Source organism: Maylandia zebra, unplaced genomic scaffold, assembly GCF_041146795.1.
Source record: "Maylandia zebra isolate NMK-2024a unplaced genomic scaffold, Mzebra_GT3a scaffold11, whole genome shotgun sequence".
In the NCBI taxonomy this organism is placed as follows: Eukaryota; Metazoa; Chordata; class Actinopteri; order Cichliformes; family Cichlidae; genus Maylandia; species Maylandia zebra.
In genome coordinates this window covers 5,553,829-5,569,823 of record NW_027490041.1, presented here as the reverse complement: position 1 = coordinate 5,569,823, position 15,995 = coordinate 5,553,829, and the positions used below count along the sequence as shown (strand labels likewise).

Sequence of the window (15,995 nt, the reverse complement as noted above, 5' to 3'; positions counted from 1 at the left end):
GTGTTGAATTCAACATTACAAACTGAACATTAGAACTATCCTCTTCTCCAGGATTTTCCTGATTTAACATTTCAATATGATTCATTTTTGTTCTCTCACATCTGCCGCCATCACTTCAATTATTCCCACTGTGGATTTGATCATATTGTTTGCCCAGCATCTCTACATTTTCCCATCCATACGACCTGTAGCTCATTAATACTATTAATACTGGAAACTGCTGTTGAAGCCTGATGGTGACACTTTCTGGTGAAGAAGTGAATTGCAGTAACAGGATTGGCTGGCTTATGATACACTGGACATTTCCAGCGCTTTGTTTTCTCTGCTCACAGACAACACAGATACACGCATGTATATACAGCCCATGTCCAGCTCTGCATGCACTCCTTCTGCTCCATTTCTATAGAGAATAAACAACGTAACACAATCATTCTCCATTGTTTTCAACTCAACCAGCTGCATTTAATGAAGGAGTTTGAATTTACTTTACAACAGCTGCTGTTGTTTCCTGTCTGCATTCATGTTCTTAACTGTACTCCACACATTCTGAACTGGTGTAGTTCTTCCTAAAGTACTGCAGTATTCCTGCCAGTACATCCTCTTAGTTTTCCTAACTGTTTCCTCTGATGCTCGTTGCTATTCTTTCCTCAATGCAAATTCATGCTAAGCTCCTTCATATCCATCCCTGTTTCTAAACCTGTAATAATTCCTTTAATGTGTCTTTGGCCTAATTATGAGTCTGTCCACATGTTTTTAGTTCCCCACTTGCTTTGGTTTCTTAGCTCTGATTCTCTCAAATTTATCCTTGAAATCATTTACTGGCATCTCTCCCTCTAACTCCCACTATCCCCAGAACACCAGAGTATTCATCTCTTGGTTTATCATATGGCCTCTTTACATTTTCTCCAATCATCCCTGTTTCTAGAGTCTCGCCCCATCTGCAGGCAGTCCAAGAGAAACTGCCTCTGCCATTTTCTTCTTCTTAATCTTTGATTTTTCTCTTCACTTTCTCCATTCGGTCTTCTTAGACGCACTTTCCAGAAAGCAGCAACATTTTTTGTGCCCCATTTTTCAAATTGTGCATCTTACTTCAGCTTAATGTGTTTCCTGTTTTGTTTTTACACAGGTCATGTAAAAGAAATCCTACCAGAGACTCGACAAAGCTGAACTGAAAGACAGCACGGGCAATAAATCAGAGCAGGACAGAACTTAAGCACACATATATAAGGTGATTTAACAAATCATGTCTGTTGTAAATGAGTAAGCCATTTATCGACCTGACTCAGGTTTTAAATCATCATCAGAAAAGACTGAATCCTGACCTGAGAATACCAAGTGTACACTTTGGACTCTCCACTGCAGAAAATAGAAGCTTCAGTCCTGAATCCTGCAGGTTGTTGTTACCCAGATCCAGCTCTGTCAGACGGGAGGACTGGGAGCTCAGGACTGAGGACAGAGCTTCACAGCTTCTGTCTGACAGGTTACAGCCACTCAGTCTGAAGAAAGGATGACAAGAAGACATGAAACACTTGTGTTAAAGTATATTCATGGTGCCATGAGGAGCTACTACATTTACAATATTTCAACACTGTTTCAGGACATGCTGGAATCCTTATTGCCTCATGTTACAAAAGACAAATGTGGCAGTTTACTGTGACTTGCATGGATTCATTAAAAAAACAAAACATAAACACTGTTAATTTTTTCCAAATGAAATTGATTAAATGATGTTAATTGATGAAAAAAAAATCGATATTGCTTGATCTGACCTCAGCGTTTCCAGTTTGCAGTATTGACTCTTCATCCCAGCAGACAGAAGCTTCACTCCTGAATCCTGCAGGTTGTTGTTACCCAGGTCCAGCTCTCTCAGACTGGAGGACTGGGAGCTCAGGACTGAGGACAGAGCTTCACAGCTTCTGTCTGACAGGTTACAGCCACTCAGTCTGAAATCAAGCGGGAAGGGAGACAAGATCAACCAAACAAATCAGAGCTTTATTGCTTTTTTGTTGTTTTTAAGCAGAAATCAGTGAGGTGCTGGTAGATTCTGTTCTTTTGGTTTATTACCCAACAACACACACATACACTAATATTTGTGACTTTTGTAATAGTAGCATTTACAATGCAAATCAATAGCGATCACAGATTGAAGGGGCCTGAATAAAACTACAATGCAGTGATTTTTAAGATGACCTGTTCTTCCAATTTCCAACAACAGATTTCTCCAACCTTACAGTTAAAAATAATTCTTTATCTCATACTGAATCTTGGTGCAACTCCCCCCAGTTTATTAAAATGAAGAGGTGCTGAAGTTGCTGTAAGTGATGTGTGATGCCACTGATTTCCTTTCTGATCCAATACAAAGTAAAATTCAGGCTGGTATCTGCGATACTGATGAAAACTATTCCTTCAGAATCAATACAAGACATAAGAAAATATGTTTTGTATAACATAAAAAGCCTGAATTTTAAAATATTCAGTTAATAATCAAAAACAGATGTGACTGAAAATAATAAAACTGAGAAACATTTTATTGCCATTGCTACGGGTCATTCGATCCTTTTACAACCATTGCAAGAGCTTGGTTGGCATAGCCGGCAATACGTTGGATAGTAATAAGTCCGGTGGGTGATGGGCTCCACCAGGGCTGCCCTTTGTCACTGATTCTGTTCATAAATTTTATGTTTAAAGGCTGTATCAAAAGTTCATTCAAGTTACAATATTGTGGTCAAAAGTTCTCCTTTTTTCTTTTATACTATACAACTACGCTGTCTCATGGTTTTAGGACATGGATCTATCATGGAAGAAATCTATGACCACTTTTAATCAACATTTTAAAAATAAACATGATCACAGATTTACTCACAGAGCTTTGTTGGAGGCTTTGACCACTGGCAGCAGCCTCAGAAGAGCCTCCTCTGAAGCAGAGTATTTCTGCAGGTCAAACACATCCAGATCTTCTTCTGATGACAGTAAGATGAAGACCAGAGCTGACCACTGAGCAGGAGACAGTTCATCTGTGGAGAGACTTCCTGATCTCAGGGACTGTTGGATCTCCTCCACTAGAGAACGATCATTCAGTTCATTCAGACAGTGGATCAGATTGATGCTTTTCTCTGCAGACAGATTCTCACTGAGCTTCTCCTTGATGTACTGAACTGTTTTCTGATTGGTCTGTGAGCTACTTCCTGTTTGTGTCAGCAGACCTCGTAAGAGAGTCTGATTGGTCTGCAGTGAAAGACCCAGGAGGAAGCGGAGGAACAAGTCCAGGTGTCCATTTGGACTCTGCAAGGCCTTGTTCACAGCACTCTGGTAGAAGTGTGTCTCTGCAGATTCTCCTGTTTCAGACTTCTGGGAGGTTGTTTGTTGTTGTTCCATCAGATTGAGTCCAGAGTTGATGAAGGTCAGATGGACATGAAGAGCAGCCAGAAACTCCTGAACACTCAGATAGATGAAGCAGAACACCTTGTCCTGGTACAGTCCTCTCTCCTCTTTAAAGATCCGTGTGAACACTCCTGAGTACACTGAGGCTGCTCTGATATCGATGCCACACTCTGTCAGGTCTGATTCATAGAAGATCAGGTTTCCTTTCTGCAGCTGATCAAAAGCCAGTTTTCCCAGAGACTCCATCATCTTCCTGCTCTCTGGACTCCAGTGTGGATCTGTCTCAGCTCCTCCATCATACTTGACCTTCTTCACTTTGGCCTGAACCACCAGGAAGTGGATGTACATCTCAGTCAGGGTGTTGGGCAGCTGTCCTCCCTCTCTGGTTTCCAGCACATCCTCCAGAACTGTAGCAGTGATCCAGCAGAAGACTGGGATGTGACACATGATGTGGAGGCTTCGTGATGTCTTGATGTGGGAGATGATCCTGCTGGCCTGCTCCTCATCTCTGAATCTCTTCCTGAAGTACTCCTCCTTCTGTGGGTCAGTGAACCCTCTGACCTCTGTCACCATGCCAACACAGTCAAGAGGGATCTGATTGGCTGCTGCAGGTCGTGTGGTTATCCAGAGGCGAGCAGAGGGAAGCAGTTTCCCCCTGATGAGGTTTATCAGCAGCACATCCACTGAGGTGGACTTTCTAGGGTCAGTTAGGATTGTAGTTTTGTGGAAGTCCAGAGGAAGTCGACACTCATCCAGACCATCAAAGATGAACACAACCTGGAAGTCTTCAAAGCTGCAGATTCCTGCTTCTTTGGTTTCAGTAAAGAAGTGATGAACAAGTCCCACCAAGCTGAACTTTTCCTCTTTCAGCACATTCAGCTCTCTGAAAGTGAATGGAAATATGAACTGGATGTCCTGGTTGGCTTTGTCTTCAGCCCAGTCCAGGCTGTATTTCTGTGTTAAGACTGTTTTCCCAATGCCAGCCACTCCCGTTGTCAGCACTGTTCTGATTGGTTCATCTCTTCCAGGTGAGGCTTTAAAGATGTCTTCTTGTCTGATGGTTGTTTCTGGTCTGTCTGGTTTCCTGGATGCTGTTTCAATCTGTCTGACCTCATGTTCATCATTGACCTCTGCAGTCCCTCGCTCTGTGATGTAGAGCTCTGTGTAGATCTGATTCAGGAGGGTTGGGTTTCCTGCTTTAGCGATGCCCTCAAACACACACTGGAACTTCTTCTTCAGGGTGGATTTAAGGTTACGGTGACAAACTGCAGCTTGAAGTTCTGAATGAGAAGAAAAATAAACACTCAATTCCAAAAAGAACTAATCTTTAAAACATGTTGCTCCATCTTCCATCTCTGGAAAATGTTCATTTATCCAGCAGCTTAAATCTTTAGATAAATCCTCTTACTGCTCTGCAGACGGTCAGCCAGCTCCTCCTGCTTCATTCTCCTCAGGAAGTCCACTGTGATCTTCACAAACGCCTCTCTGCTGCTGCTCCTCTGACTCTCTAAGCATTCTGGGTAATCTGGACTCAGAACCTTCTGGATCTTCTTCAGCTCGTTCTTCACAAAAGTGATGATGTTGTCCTCCAGCAGCTGGAACAGAATATTTATGAATGAGCCAATCAGACTGAAATCATGGAGCCAAACATCAGATCCATGTTGGACACACTGACGATCCACTGGTCTACAAAGAGCAGCATGGAGATGACTGTGAACAGAACAGATGTAACAGTAGTTGTTGTACATGTACAGACCATAAATATGGAGTCCAGCTGTGTTTGATGCTGCTGGGCAGACTGACCACTGGGAACCTCTGAGCTCTGCTGGTCCACTCTGTGGAGGAACCATGAAGAATTAGATCAACACAGGATAAAGATCCAGGAGTTTCTGCTCAAATAACTTCATCTGAATCAAGTCTGTCAAGTTTTAAACTCTCAGATTGTGAACATATCAGTAATTTTCAGTCTGTTTTCATGGACGTCCTTTCAGTGGTGATGTCAGGGATGATTTTGAAGAAGCTCATCAAACTGAACCATCAGCAGATCACTGCTCCAAAACCAGAACATGATCCGAGTCTCCCTCCACCACCAGAACACCAGCTTTACTAACGTGGTAGATCAGTGTAGTACAGATCAATAACTGATGAGTCATTTGATCAAAATCACTGAGTGCTTCACGTCTGACCCTCTGATGCTTCTGTAGACATTTTGCATATTTAATGAATGTCTGACAGTTTTACATTCATTCTATGAACACAGTGGAAATGTTGTGTTATAGTCTCCATGTTGTTTCCAGCATCATAAATTCTTCAGTTCAGAAAATTAGATTCTTTCTTCACAGCTGAAAAACAACAACATTTATTCTCTATTGAAATCTGCATCGTCCACTCCAAAGGTCACAATCTGAAGGTAACATCTGGTTTTGTTCCCTGTGGTTAACTCTGAGCATCAGTATGGTGGGATTTATCCACTACATCCACACCACTGTGGTTCAGTGTTGTCCTGATGGAGTAACAGCAGCCAGTATGATCCAGGCTTTAGCTGCTGGGTCTCTGTGTGACCTCTCAGACTGTTTAACAGATCAGACACAAAGAGAATCAGAGCAGCTCTGTTCTTTAAAGACAAACATGAACCCACTCAGGTCACACTTTCCCCACAGATATGAGCATCACTGTCCTCAAACAGCAAATGACCAAGTCGAACATTTGGATCTTTTCTCTTTCATTGTTTTCTTTTTAATGGATCTTTGTAACAATCTGAGGATGTTTCAGGTCATATTTATCCAGGAAACACAAACATGTAAAGGAGTCATCACAGCTCTCTGACCTCGTTGCTCCAGGTTCACCACTGAAGAATGGAGGGTTTCCTTTGGACCGGTCACTCCTCACAGACGGACAGCTGGACCCTGCAGACTGTGACCTCTGACCTCTGCAGACACAAACATGATTGAAGCAGCTGTGATCACACAGACTGCAGATAATGCAGCTGTTTCCTGTCAGTAACATCCTCTTAGATTAGAGTTCAGCTTTTTACAGGAAAACTGGACAAAACTGATTTTTGTTACAAACTCATTTTCATTTCCTCTCAGCTCACAAACACAGTCAGACAATCAACCAGAGTCAACACTGATTATAATGTCAGTGCAGAATTATTTCTGTTACTCAGTGAGTTCAGCTCTCTGACCTCGTTGCTCCAGGTTCACCACTGAAGGCTGGATTTAGACCTTTGGACCGGTCACTCCTCACAGACGGACAGCTGGACCCTGCAGACTCTGCTCTGTCCTCCTCTTCCTCCATCATCATCTTCAGTCAGTCTGAGAGGTAAACCACAAACACTCAGTGAGTTCACATTAACAGGAGGAACTGAGTTACAGTCGCTGACCTCTGACCTGTCATGTGACCTAGAAACCAGGTCACATGATTCACATCAGCTCACACACACTTTCTACCTGCAGAGGAAACACAAATCATTCATGTGCACATCAGCTGAAATCCTCCTTTCATCATGTGTGCTGTCCAAATATCAGCTGCTTCTTTCCTGCTTCATCTCAGTGTCAGCTGAATGCAGTCAGACAGCAGTGTGAGGCAGAGGAAGCTGCCATCAGCTGCTCTGCTATCAGTCCACTAGATGGAGCCTGAAGCACACACGATGCATTCACTGACACACACTGATTCACTATTAATAAGAAAAATTAGAAGTGACAGTTTGTTTCTGTACTTGTGTTGATGTTGTGTTGACGTTGTGGAATGTTTCCTCTGTCAGTGCGCCCCAGGGTGGCTGTGGCTACACTGTAGCTGCCATCACCAGTGTGTGAATGTGTGGATGTGTAAAGTGCTTTGGGGTCCTTTGGGACTAGTAAAGCGCTGTACAAATACAGGCCATTTACCATTATCTAATTAAGTCAGTCTAAATATCAAACCCAACAACCTTTGTATTGTTGTCATAATTACTTCCTGTTGAAGCAGATCCAAAATTTGTAATGAAGGATTTTAAACAGATAACATCAGCATGTTTAATTCAGTTCTACACTACATTCAATTCAATTTTATTTATATAGAGCCAAATCACAACAAAAGTCACCTCAAGGCGCTTCATAGATATGCATGCATATGGTGCAGTAATTATAAAGACCCCTGACCTCCAACAGCTGTTGACACAGTAACTGGTTATGGTCAAACAGATGTGTCCACCTCGCAGCAGTTACTGTGGAACAGCAGCTGAGCTCATTCTGCAGTCAGTGTGTCAGTGAGAGCAGCAGCTCCACCTCCTCCACAGACTGATGGAGGCAGGAAAATCAGTGTACTCAGTTCTGTGAAATACTGTAAATGCAGTTTCTTTTACTGTTTATGTACAAACTGAACTTTGAGTCTCACTTCAGATTGGATTTAAGTGTGTGTGTCACACCTTTATGTGTTACTCCAAAAAAAAAAAAAAAGCCGTCTGACTGCTCAGACTGAGTCAGGGTAAAGTTCACATGCTGATTTGCTCTGTTCGGGTTCTTCTTGCTTTTCTTAAAAGTAATGCAGTACATTACTTAGTTACTCACTAGATTAAGTAGTGTGTTGCTATATTCTGTTTCTCAGACCAAGGGTCCATGAACCAACTGTTCTTAGACATTTTTAGATCTGGGCTCTAAAAATCTGCTTATTGGCTCTCAGCTATAGTTAAGCAAGATGTCTTTGGTGAATTGAGGCTGTTTTATACAAGCTAATGACACTGACTTATTCTTCACTCAGATATGCTGTGACATTCAAATGTTACAATGTTTTTATTCTGGGACTACAGGAATGATTTTATATGATTCAAAGTTCAAAACAATCCTTTCTATCCTCTTTCACTTAGCCCAGTTCATCCTGTCTGGAAGCCTTTTGAAGCCTCCTTTAAGTCCGGCCTTTCCACTGAATCTGCTGATGGAGACACCATCTCCTCCACCTGCAGCTGTGGAGGTTCAGAGAAATAAATCTAACCTAGAGGTATATCTCTATATCTACAAAAGAAAGAAAGAAAAACAAACCAAACAGATTTTCTCTTTTGTTATTGGAAACATTGGAAACAATATCAGAGTCTAAAAGAGAACAAAGGTCCCCGCAGGATGTCTCTGTTTGGGAAATACTCCAGTCATCCCCCTGAACCTGGTTAGTGACCTGAATCAGTGCTTTTTCCATGAATCCTACCGATGCTACCATGAAAACATGTTCAGCTTGTGTTTGAAGATGACTCACATGCTGACATTAGATACAGAAGAACTGAGAACATAAAGGGAGCAGCTTATTGAGGGAAACCCAAAAAAGCAGAACACAAGCAGCTCTGTCCTCTGTCTCACATCATGTTCATGAGGAGAGAAAAAGCCCCTAAAGTTCCTAAAGACAAACTCTTATAGGAGGAAACAAAGCAAACTTACAGCCGTCCTGGAAGGAGGCGGGACTCCACCTGAAGCTCAGCACAGGGGGGGAGGAGGCAGATTTTCAGAAGAGTTTCTGACAGTTTAACTTGGTGATGTCAGATTTAATCTCGTCTCATTTGTTACGTTCCCCTGAGGGGTCTAGGCGGTGAGGGGGAAGTAACAAAAAGTGTCCGGGTCAGAAAAAGGAGACAAGAAGGCAAAGGGGTTAAATTAAAGAGTTTTATTAAAGTAGCTCAACTAACAGAGACGGACAAGCCGCTATCACCATTTAAGAAAACAAACAAAACTCAGGCATTGGTCAATAAAGTAAAACGTAAGCCAAAAAGAAAGCGAGCAGCTCACTAGCTGCAACCACTCACATGGCACTCTGGCCCAGAGCTCACCTTTCCCTGGGATTAAATACTTTTGATTACTGACGAGAGTCAGCTGTGTAAAAGGGAGAGCTGGCACCTCAGGCAGAAGCCATTGAAGGACACGCCCACACAGGCACCTTCAGGAGGAGGCCCTGCTAGGGCCGTAACACATTTCTGTTTTTCCACTGAGCAGGTTCAGCTTTTATTAAAATAAATATGTTTGTGTCTTTCTCTAAACTCTTAATTATCAGTAATGTTCCCTGAGAAATCAACATTTCTTGGTTCTGATACAAGAATGTCGTTTTCATGGCCGCCATTCACGTGACCCAAAGTGTTTCTAATCTCTGGAGAACCGAGGTTTTACTGGTGCTCCTGAATGCAGCATAAGAAGGAATTTTCCACTAAGTTTCATGTGACATGAACACAGACGGATGACGTGTCTGTGTCAGTCTTTTTCTTTTGAAACAAACTTTATTGAGACCTATGAACAGTCCAACACCTATGAATGAAATTTAGAGGATTCAAAGAAATATTGATAAAAGTTCTCGGAGCTGCTGTGCAAATATTTTTAACTCACTATGGAAACTCTGATCAAAGTTAAACTCCTGGTTTCACACTTTAAGCTTTTTTGCTCAAGCAGTTGTACAGAAATAATATTAAACTATAACAGTCCTGATATACAGTGATCCCCTCAAAAATAAACACAGAGATATGAAACTTCTGTCCATTCTGCCATTAAAACGGTAAAATAGATCCACTGATCTGATTTTTTTTTACTGTTTATGAAGAATAAGCAAATATATTATAAGATGATGAGGTGAGAAAAAAAATGCTCAGAATCACTCGTTTGTATTCAAATGTCAGAGTTCGTGTTCATCTGTTCCTCTCCTACACGTCACTATAAAGTTTAATCTTCTAAAAGTCAAAGTTTGAGTTCATATTCACTGCAGTTTAGTACAATATCTACATGTTAACGTTTGTTTGTGCTAAACTGTTCATTTGTTCTGTTTCATAATAAAATATAGATATAAACATCTGTAACATCTGCACTTTAATATCTGGTATTTTGTACAGACAGAAGACAAAAGGTTTACTTTAGTATTAAAATATGAGTCCCGTACAAATCAAATATGTATATATAAAACTTTAAACTGATTTTTTTCAAACTTTTTTCCTCACCAGGAAAAAAGAAAAACTTTTTTCACGTCAAAGCTCAACATCTGACTTACTATTAATATAAAAACCGTGACTGAAGCATCTTTAAATGTTCCGATTTATTAACAGTGTTTTAAACTTAATACAGTAACTTTTGTTCAGTCTGAGAAATGTAAAACATGTTTTATCCTCCATCTTTGTTTCAGTGTGAACAGTCTGAGCGGACAGTTCGTGATATTTTTAACAGAGGCCGACCTGCTGAATCAAATTTGTTTTAAAAAGTCCTCTGCTGTCCCTCCACCTGCTGCCTCTGAACACAAAGGGTGAGAACTTTAAATTAACACTGTGGCAGATATGTAACGTTCTTTAAATGATCTCACTGACTTACAGACAAATGAAGGAAGACGTCTGTGGTGGCTGAAACCTCCACCCAAAACATATCCACAGACAGCAAGGTTGTTGTAGTTTTGTAATTTTTAATTAGTTTTTATTTGCATTTCTTTTTCACTTTGTGTTTTTAATTCTGTTTAGTTTCAGTTAGTTTGCTTGTTTCAGTTTATATTTGATTTTTTATTTATTATATATTTACGGGGTCAGAGGCTGGACTGACGTAGATTAATGTAGATTTTATGATAAAAACTGAACTTTTTGAAAGCAGTGACTCAGTCTTTTTTTTTAGCCAAACTAACAACACTAACAGGCCATTTCCTGTAAAATGTTAATCAGTTTTCCAAAATCATTTCATTGATCATTCTCAATAATTTAGTTTTAGTTTGTGTGTGCAGTTTTTATTTCTACTTTAACTCTTTTCAGATCTAGCTGTTCTAGTTCTAAGTTGAGTTTCAGTTTCGTGTGTTTTGTAACACTTCTTCCTGTTGGAGAGGAGCCAACAGTTTGTGACGCAGTGTTTTTAAGACCGACATGTTGAACCTGTATCTAACACACATCTATACGAAGTATTCATTTACAAAGTCCGCTCTCTGTCTCCTGCTGTGCATGTAAATAAAAACATCCGGAGCTCAGCGGCTCTCCGGTTGAGCTCAGGCCACATTCAGTGTGTTTAGTCTGATTCCCGGACTCTGATCACACAAGGCCAGAAAATGGCGGAGACACTCGGCCTTGTTGGAAAACGTTACACACTGACTTTAATGGAGAGACCGGAAATACAAACACACACAGTTTGTTGTGTGAAGAAATCAAACACGAGCTGAACAAACAGTAAAGTTCCTAAAGACAAACTGTTAAAGGAGGAAACAAAGCAAACTTACAGTTTCTTCACACACCAACAACAAGCTCCACTCCACGAAGTTCAGGAAGTGAAATTAAACTTTGAGCAGGAAGGAAACACCCAAAGAGACGTTTGAGGACAATCAGGAGCATTGGAACACTGTGCTGCGTTCAGTTGCACCTCGGAAACTCCAAACCTCTGGCAGGCTGTGATTTATTTCTGCTGGTTTTCCTGTTTGAAGCACAAACATCCGTCATCACTTTGTTGTTGTTCTTCCTGCAGCGTTTAAATATTTCAGCACTGAACTGATGTTTCTTCAAAGCTCATTTCAACCTGTTGAAGTCATGAATGAAAGTGCAGACTGAGAGTGGATCACATGATGTTTGAGGTGTGTCATGTGACATGTTCAGTATTGTCACACATGTCTAGATTGTCCCTGATATCATAACTGCTCAAACACTGATGATTATATTTGAAGAATTATTCCTGATGGCAGCAAAGTTTGAATGGAGCTCTCTGTCTGTGCTGATTTGTCGCCCTCTGGAGGTCAAAGCACAAACTGCATGATGTCACTGTAACCACCACAGTGACAGGAAGTGTTTTTATGACTGAAACACTGAAATGATGCTAACGGCTGTCGTTAGGCTCACTGACAGCAGTGCTGATGTGTTCATGTCAAACACTGGCTCAGGTCAGACTCCTTCATCCTTCTCCAGCGTGAGGCCGCCCTCAGACCCACAGGAGCTCTGACCTTTGACCTCCTGACCCTAACCATTTTAGTCTTGTTGCATCTTTAAATGCAAATCCATCCAAACTGTAGCCGAGCAAAAGAAGCTGGAAGTTGTTCTATGAATGATGTTGTTGAAGGAGCTTGGAAAGAAAAGCGTCTGGACTTCTTTAAGTTGCTTGATGAGGGACATGGACGTCTTAACGCCCACTCACATCCTGGGACATTTGATCACAGGAAATCACATGATAGCGTGGGGCTAGATCTCACAATGGGTTCACCCAAAACCTTGGCTGATTGTGACCCACACCCGTTTTCACGGAGGAGGAGGAGTTTCACATCCTGAACATGTGACAGCCTGGTTTAAAGGGACCAAAAGTAACTGGACACCTGATTCAGTTCAGGTTTATTCATCCGCTCCAAACCACAGCAGCAGTCACCTCCAGGGAACCAGCTGATCCATGTAACTGGGGACAGACCACAGCCCAGAGCACTGGTTCATGATGTGTTTGTGGACTGTAGGTTGTTTGGATAGAGATGAGATGTACTCAGCAGTCTGTCTCTAATGTTTAATGAAATGTTCTGAAGATGATAATAACTTGTGATTTTCTTTTGAATGAATCTTTAATCGTGTTGTAGGGCCTCTGACTCTCATGAAGATTTTCACATCAATGTGCTTTTCACAAAGATATTAACAATGAAAATGACGTGCAGCCCTGAACTACTCATGCGTTAACTCAGCGGTTCCCAACCCCCGGGTCACGGACCGGTCCGTGAGTCGTTTGGTACCGGGCCGTGAGAGTCGAGGCTCGGTGTGAAATTGATGGTTGATAGGTTTGTAGCATAAACCTGTTCGCTGGATCGTTCAATACAATCACAATACACAAGGTGTGTGTGTGTGGAGTCAGAGTGTGACCCCATAAACGACTTCCCTAAACCTGCTGGTCTGGAAGTCCAGCAGTTCATCTAAACAAAAGGCACTTAGACTAAAACAGACATCCTACCACAAAACAATAAGAAGGTAGCACCTCTCCCATGATCCCAGGACGTGGGTGTGAATGCCAGAACACTCTGGAGTCACACAAAGTCTTTAAAGACTACTATCATTACACAATTGGTTCTACACCTCTGAGCATATATGGTTAGATATTCCCCAATAACAATGACAATGATAAATATAAATCCAACAATGGTTTTCAGGGTTTTTATCGTTAACTTCGTTTCCCTGGGTCTTTTCCCGTGTTGTAGTCGTGTGTCTTATTTTGAAAGAAATGTTTACGCGTTACCATAGCGACCAGAGAGCATTAAGGGTGCAGACAGGTGCATCCAACAACATTTTATTTTCCCTTATTTGATTTATGGACCTAACTGTATGAACTGGACTTTGGCTTTAATGCTGCTCCTCTTCATCATTGCTGTGTTGCATTTCCATCATTCTGCTGCTGGATTCACTGCAGGCTTTAACAAACACTCCTTTGGGTCCAGGCCCAGCCACGTGTTTGTAAGCTGCTGTGCTCCTCACAAATAAAGCCTGAAGCAGCTCAGACTGTTAGAAGCAGCACTGAGCCCTGTTACAGTTATAGTGTTAGAGCAGCGGCTGCAGCCTACAGCATTTAAACTAGCTGACAGTAAACACATCAGTCCAGATGTTACCACATTACTTTGTGATGCTGAGAGTTAAAGGAGACTGGCTGATTAAAATCCCATTCCTTACATCACCGTCCTCTGCTCTGACTGCTTTCATTTAATCACAATCAGAATACTTTTTTGATCCCAGGGGAAATTATTTAGGTTACAGTGCTGCAGCACAAACAGGAACAAAGACACAACACACTCAGTAAGAAATAGCACAATATACACAATATATACATGCATACATATGAGTCACTTATAAGTAACATGTGAGTGCTGGGGTCTATGACAGCAGGCAGGTCTGTATTTATGTCCAGGCTGACATGAACAGCTAGTAGTTCAGGGTTCAACACTCAGGAAAGTGTGTGACCTTCCACACTGACAGAAGATGCTAAACATGACTTTAAACTGTTGTTTGTTAAAGCCTCACAGATCTGAGAGCAGGGCTCAGTGGGTACATGAGCCTTTATACATGAAGGCTTTCTGTTTCCAGGAGAGGAAACATGTGATCCAGCTGTGTTTGGTCACATGGATCTGCTCTGCATGGATCACCTGACTAAAACATGTTGTTATTATTGTTCTTACAGTCTTAAATCGGTACATCAGGCGGGTCACATGACACCCGGGGGTGACAGCAACATCTTTCCTCTTTAGAAAGCTGCTCTCTGTCCCAGGAGCTGTTGTCACAGTAACAGCAGGAACAGGAAGTCACATGCTCTCTGCTCTGTGATTGGCTGCTTCTTATCTCAGCTTCCTGCAGAGGGTGGGGTCTGCTGATAACGCACACCAACAGAAGTGTGACTTTCACTTCCTGTTTATTGCTGTTGTTCTCAAAGCTCTCAGGCGATGCTGCAGCGCCCCCTGCTGACACAAACTCCTCCCTCTGTCTCAGAGGTCACAGGTCAGCCTGCTGCAGAGGGTCTGCCTGTTCATGGACTTCCTGTTACAGAGACGGGTCTCAGCGTCAACACTGGTTTCTGATTGGACGGTGTGGAAAATGTTACGAGTTCAAAATATTGGGGATGGAGACAAGAGAAAAACCACAATAACAACACTGGTCCGGTCGGGTTGAGTCAAACGATGATTTTAATGATCACACACGTGGGAGATGGACACTGATGCAGACAGCCTCTGATCTCAAAATGGTGGAGCATTGCTCAAACTCTTATAGCCTCTGGTGCCCCCACCTTATCATAAAAGCCTAAACATTCACATGCTTTCTCTCACACAGCGCCTAAGCTACGACCTTGGCTCCCTGTTTATCTGCTCCTGCTGAGATGGGGCAGAAAACTCCAGCATGTTCTCTTCTAATCAGACAAATAAGGCGATGACTTTCTGCAAACAGTATTTCTTATAACTCAGCAGTATAATGCATCATAAAACAATATCATTCATTCACAATAAATCAGCAGTTTAATATAATGCACATCAGTTTAACTAATGCAATAGTTATCAGCTTCTTCTAATTCAGGAGAATAATGCAAACTAAAACTACATAATAATTCACAATCTTTAATTAGGGGTATAACATGGCATAAAATAATATTATAATCTAACAAAACCCAGCTTCCTCCAGCCGAGTGATGTGTGGATTCATCACTCTCTGTGGATCAGTGTAAGTCTGTGTGTGGGTCAGCTGCAGGACTTGTTTGACCTTTGACCCTGGCAGACAGAGCTGGTTACTGCTGTGTGACTCCTGCCGTCGCTCCACTTTAAATTTTACTTAAAATAAGTCCTGACATGGCCCCGCCCCCTCTGACCTGCTGCTCCTGGATGTGCTGAGGACACAGCGGAGGCTCAGAGGGGGCGGGGCTTTTCCCGTGGCGGTAACCAAACTGCATTAGGTCGCTGCACTGCCAGTGTTTAACCACACCTCTTCTGACTGACCTTTGACCTCTGACATGTTGATTCGATCCTTATTTAATGACGTCTTTTATCTAGTGATTTAATTCTGTGTATTTATATGTGATGGTGTTCCTGAGTTCAGCCTCAGCTGATATCCACAGACGCTCCTATTGGCTGGTTTTAAAAACACATTTTTCCATTAAAGAGACTCTTTTAAAAACACGTCTGCCTGAAATTCACATTTCATTGATTTTGGGGGATTTTAACAG

The 15,995-nt window shown here is 41.9% G+C and overlaps 2 protein-coding genes across 2 annotated transcripts in view; both read right to left on the bottom strand.

Moving 5' to 3' along the window:
- The window catches only part of LOC143415939 (uncharacterized), a 282,785-nt gene extending 271,187 nt beyond the window's left edge, over positions 1-11,598 (bottom strand). The window contains exons 1-2 of the mRNA XM_076881328.1: positions 11,563-11,598; positions 8,784-8,924 (exon numbers count right to left, since the gene is read on the bottom strand). The gene's annotated coding sequence lies outside the window, so the exon portion shown is untranslated. The remainder of the gene's footprint in view (positions 1-8,783; positions 8,925-11,562) is intronic.
- On the bottom strand, positions 2,779-15,722 carry LOC143416088 (NACHT, LRR and PYD domains-containing protein 3-like). The gene is made up of 4 exons (XM_076881465.1): positions 15,642-15,722; positions 4,790-4,976; positions 4,238-4,661; positions 2,779-2,791 (listed from the first exon to the last, which is right to left on the bottom strand). Exons 1-4 carry the CDS (start codon positions 15,720-15,722, stop codon positions 2,779-2,781), a joined length of 705 nt encoding a protein of 234 aa, XP_076737580.1.
- Positions 15,723-15,995: the final 273 nt, after the last annotated feature.

What these genes read in the sequence shown, in the direction of transcription:
- LOC143416088 (XM_076881465.1), bottom strand. Translation starts at nt 15,722, where the DNA reads ATGCAGTTTGGTTACCGCCACGGGAAAAGCCCCGCCCCCTCTGAGCCT. An exon ending in AGCACATCCAGGAGCAGCAG is followed by an intron (nt 4,977 to 15,641) that starts GTCAGAGGGGGC and finishes ATTCTGTTCCAG; the next exon opens with CTGCTGGAGGACAACATCAT. An exon ending in GGCTGACCGTCTGCAGAGCA is followed by an intron (nt 4,662 to 4,789) that starts GTAAGAGGATTT and finishes CTTCTCATTCAG; the next exon opens with AACTTCAAGCTGCAGTTTGT.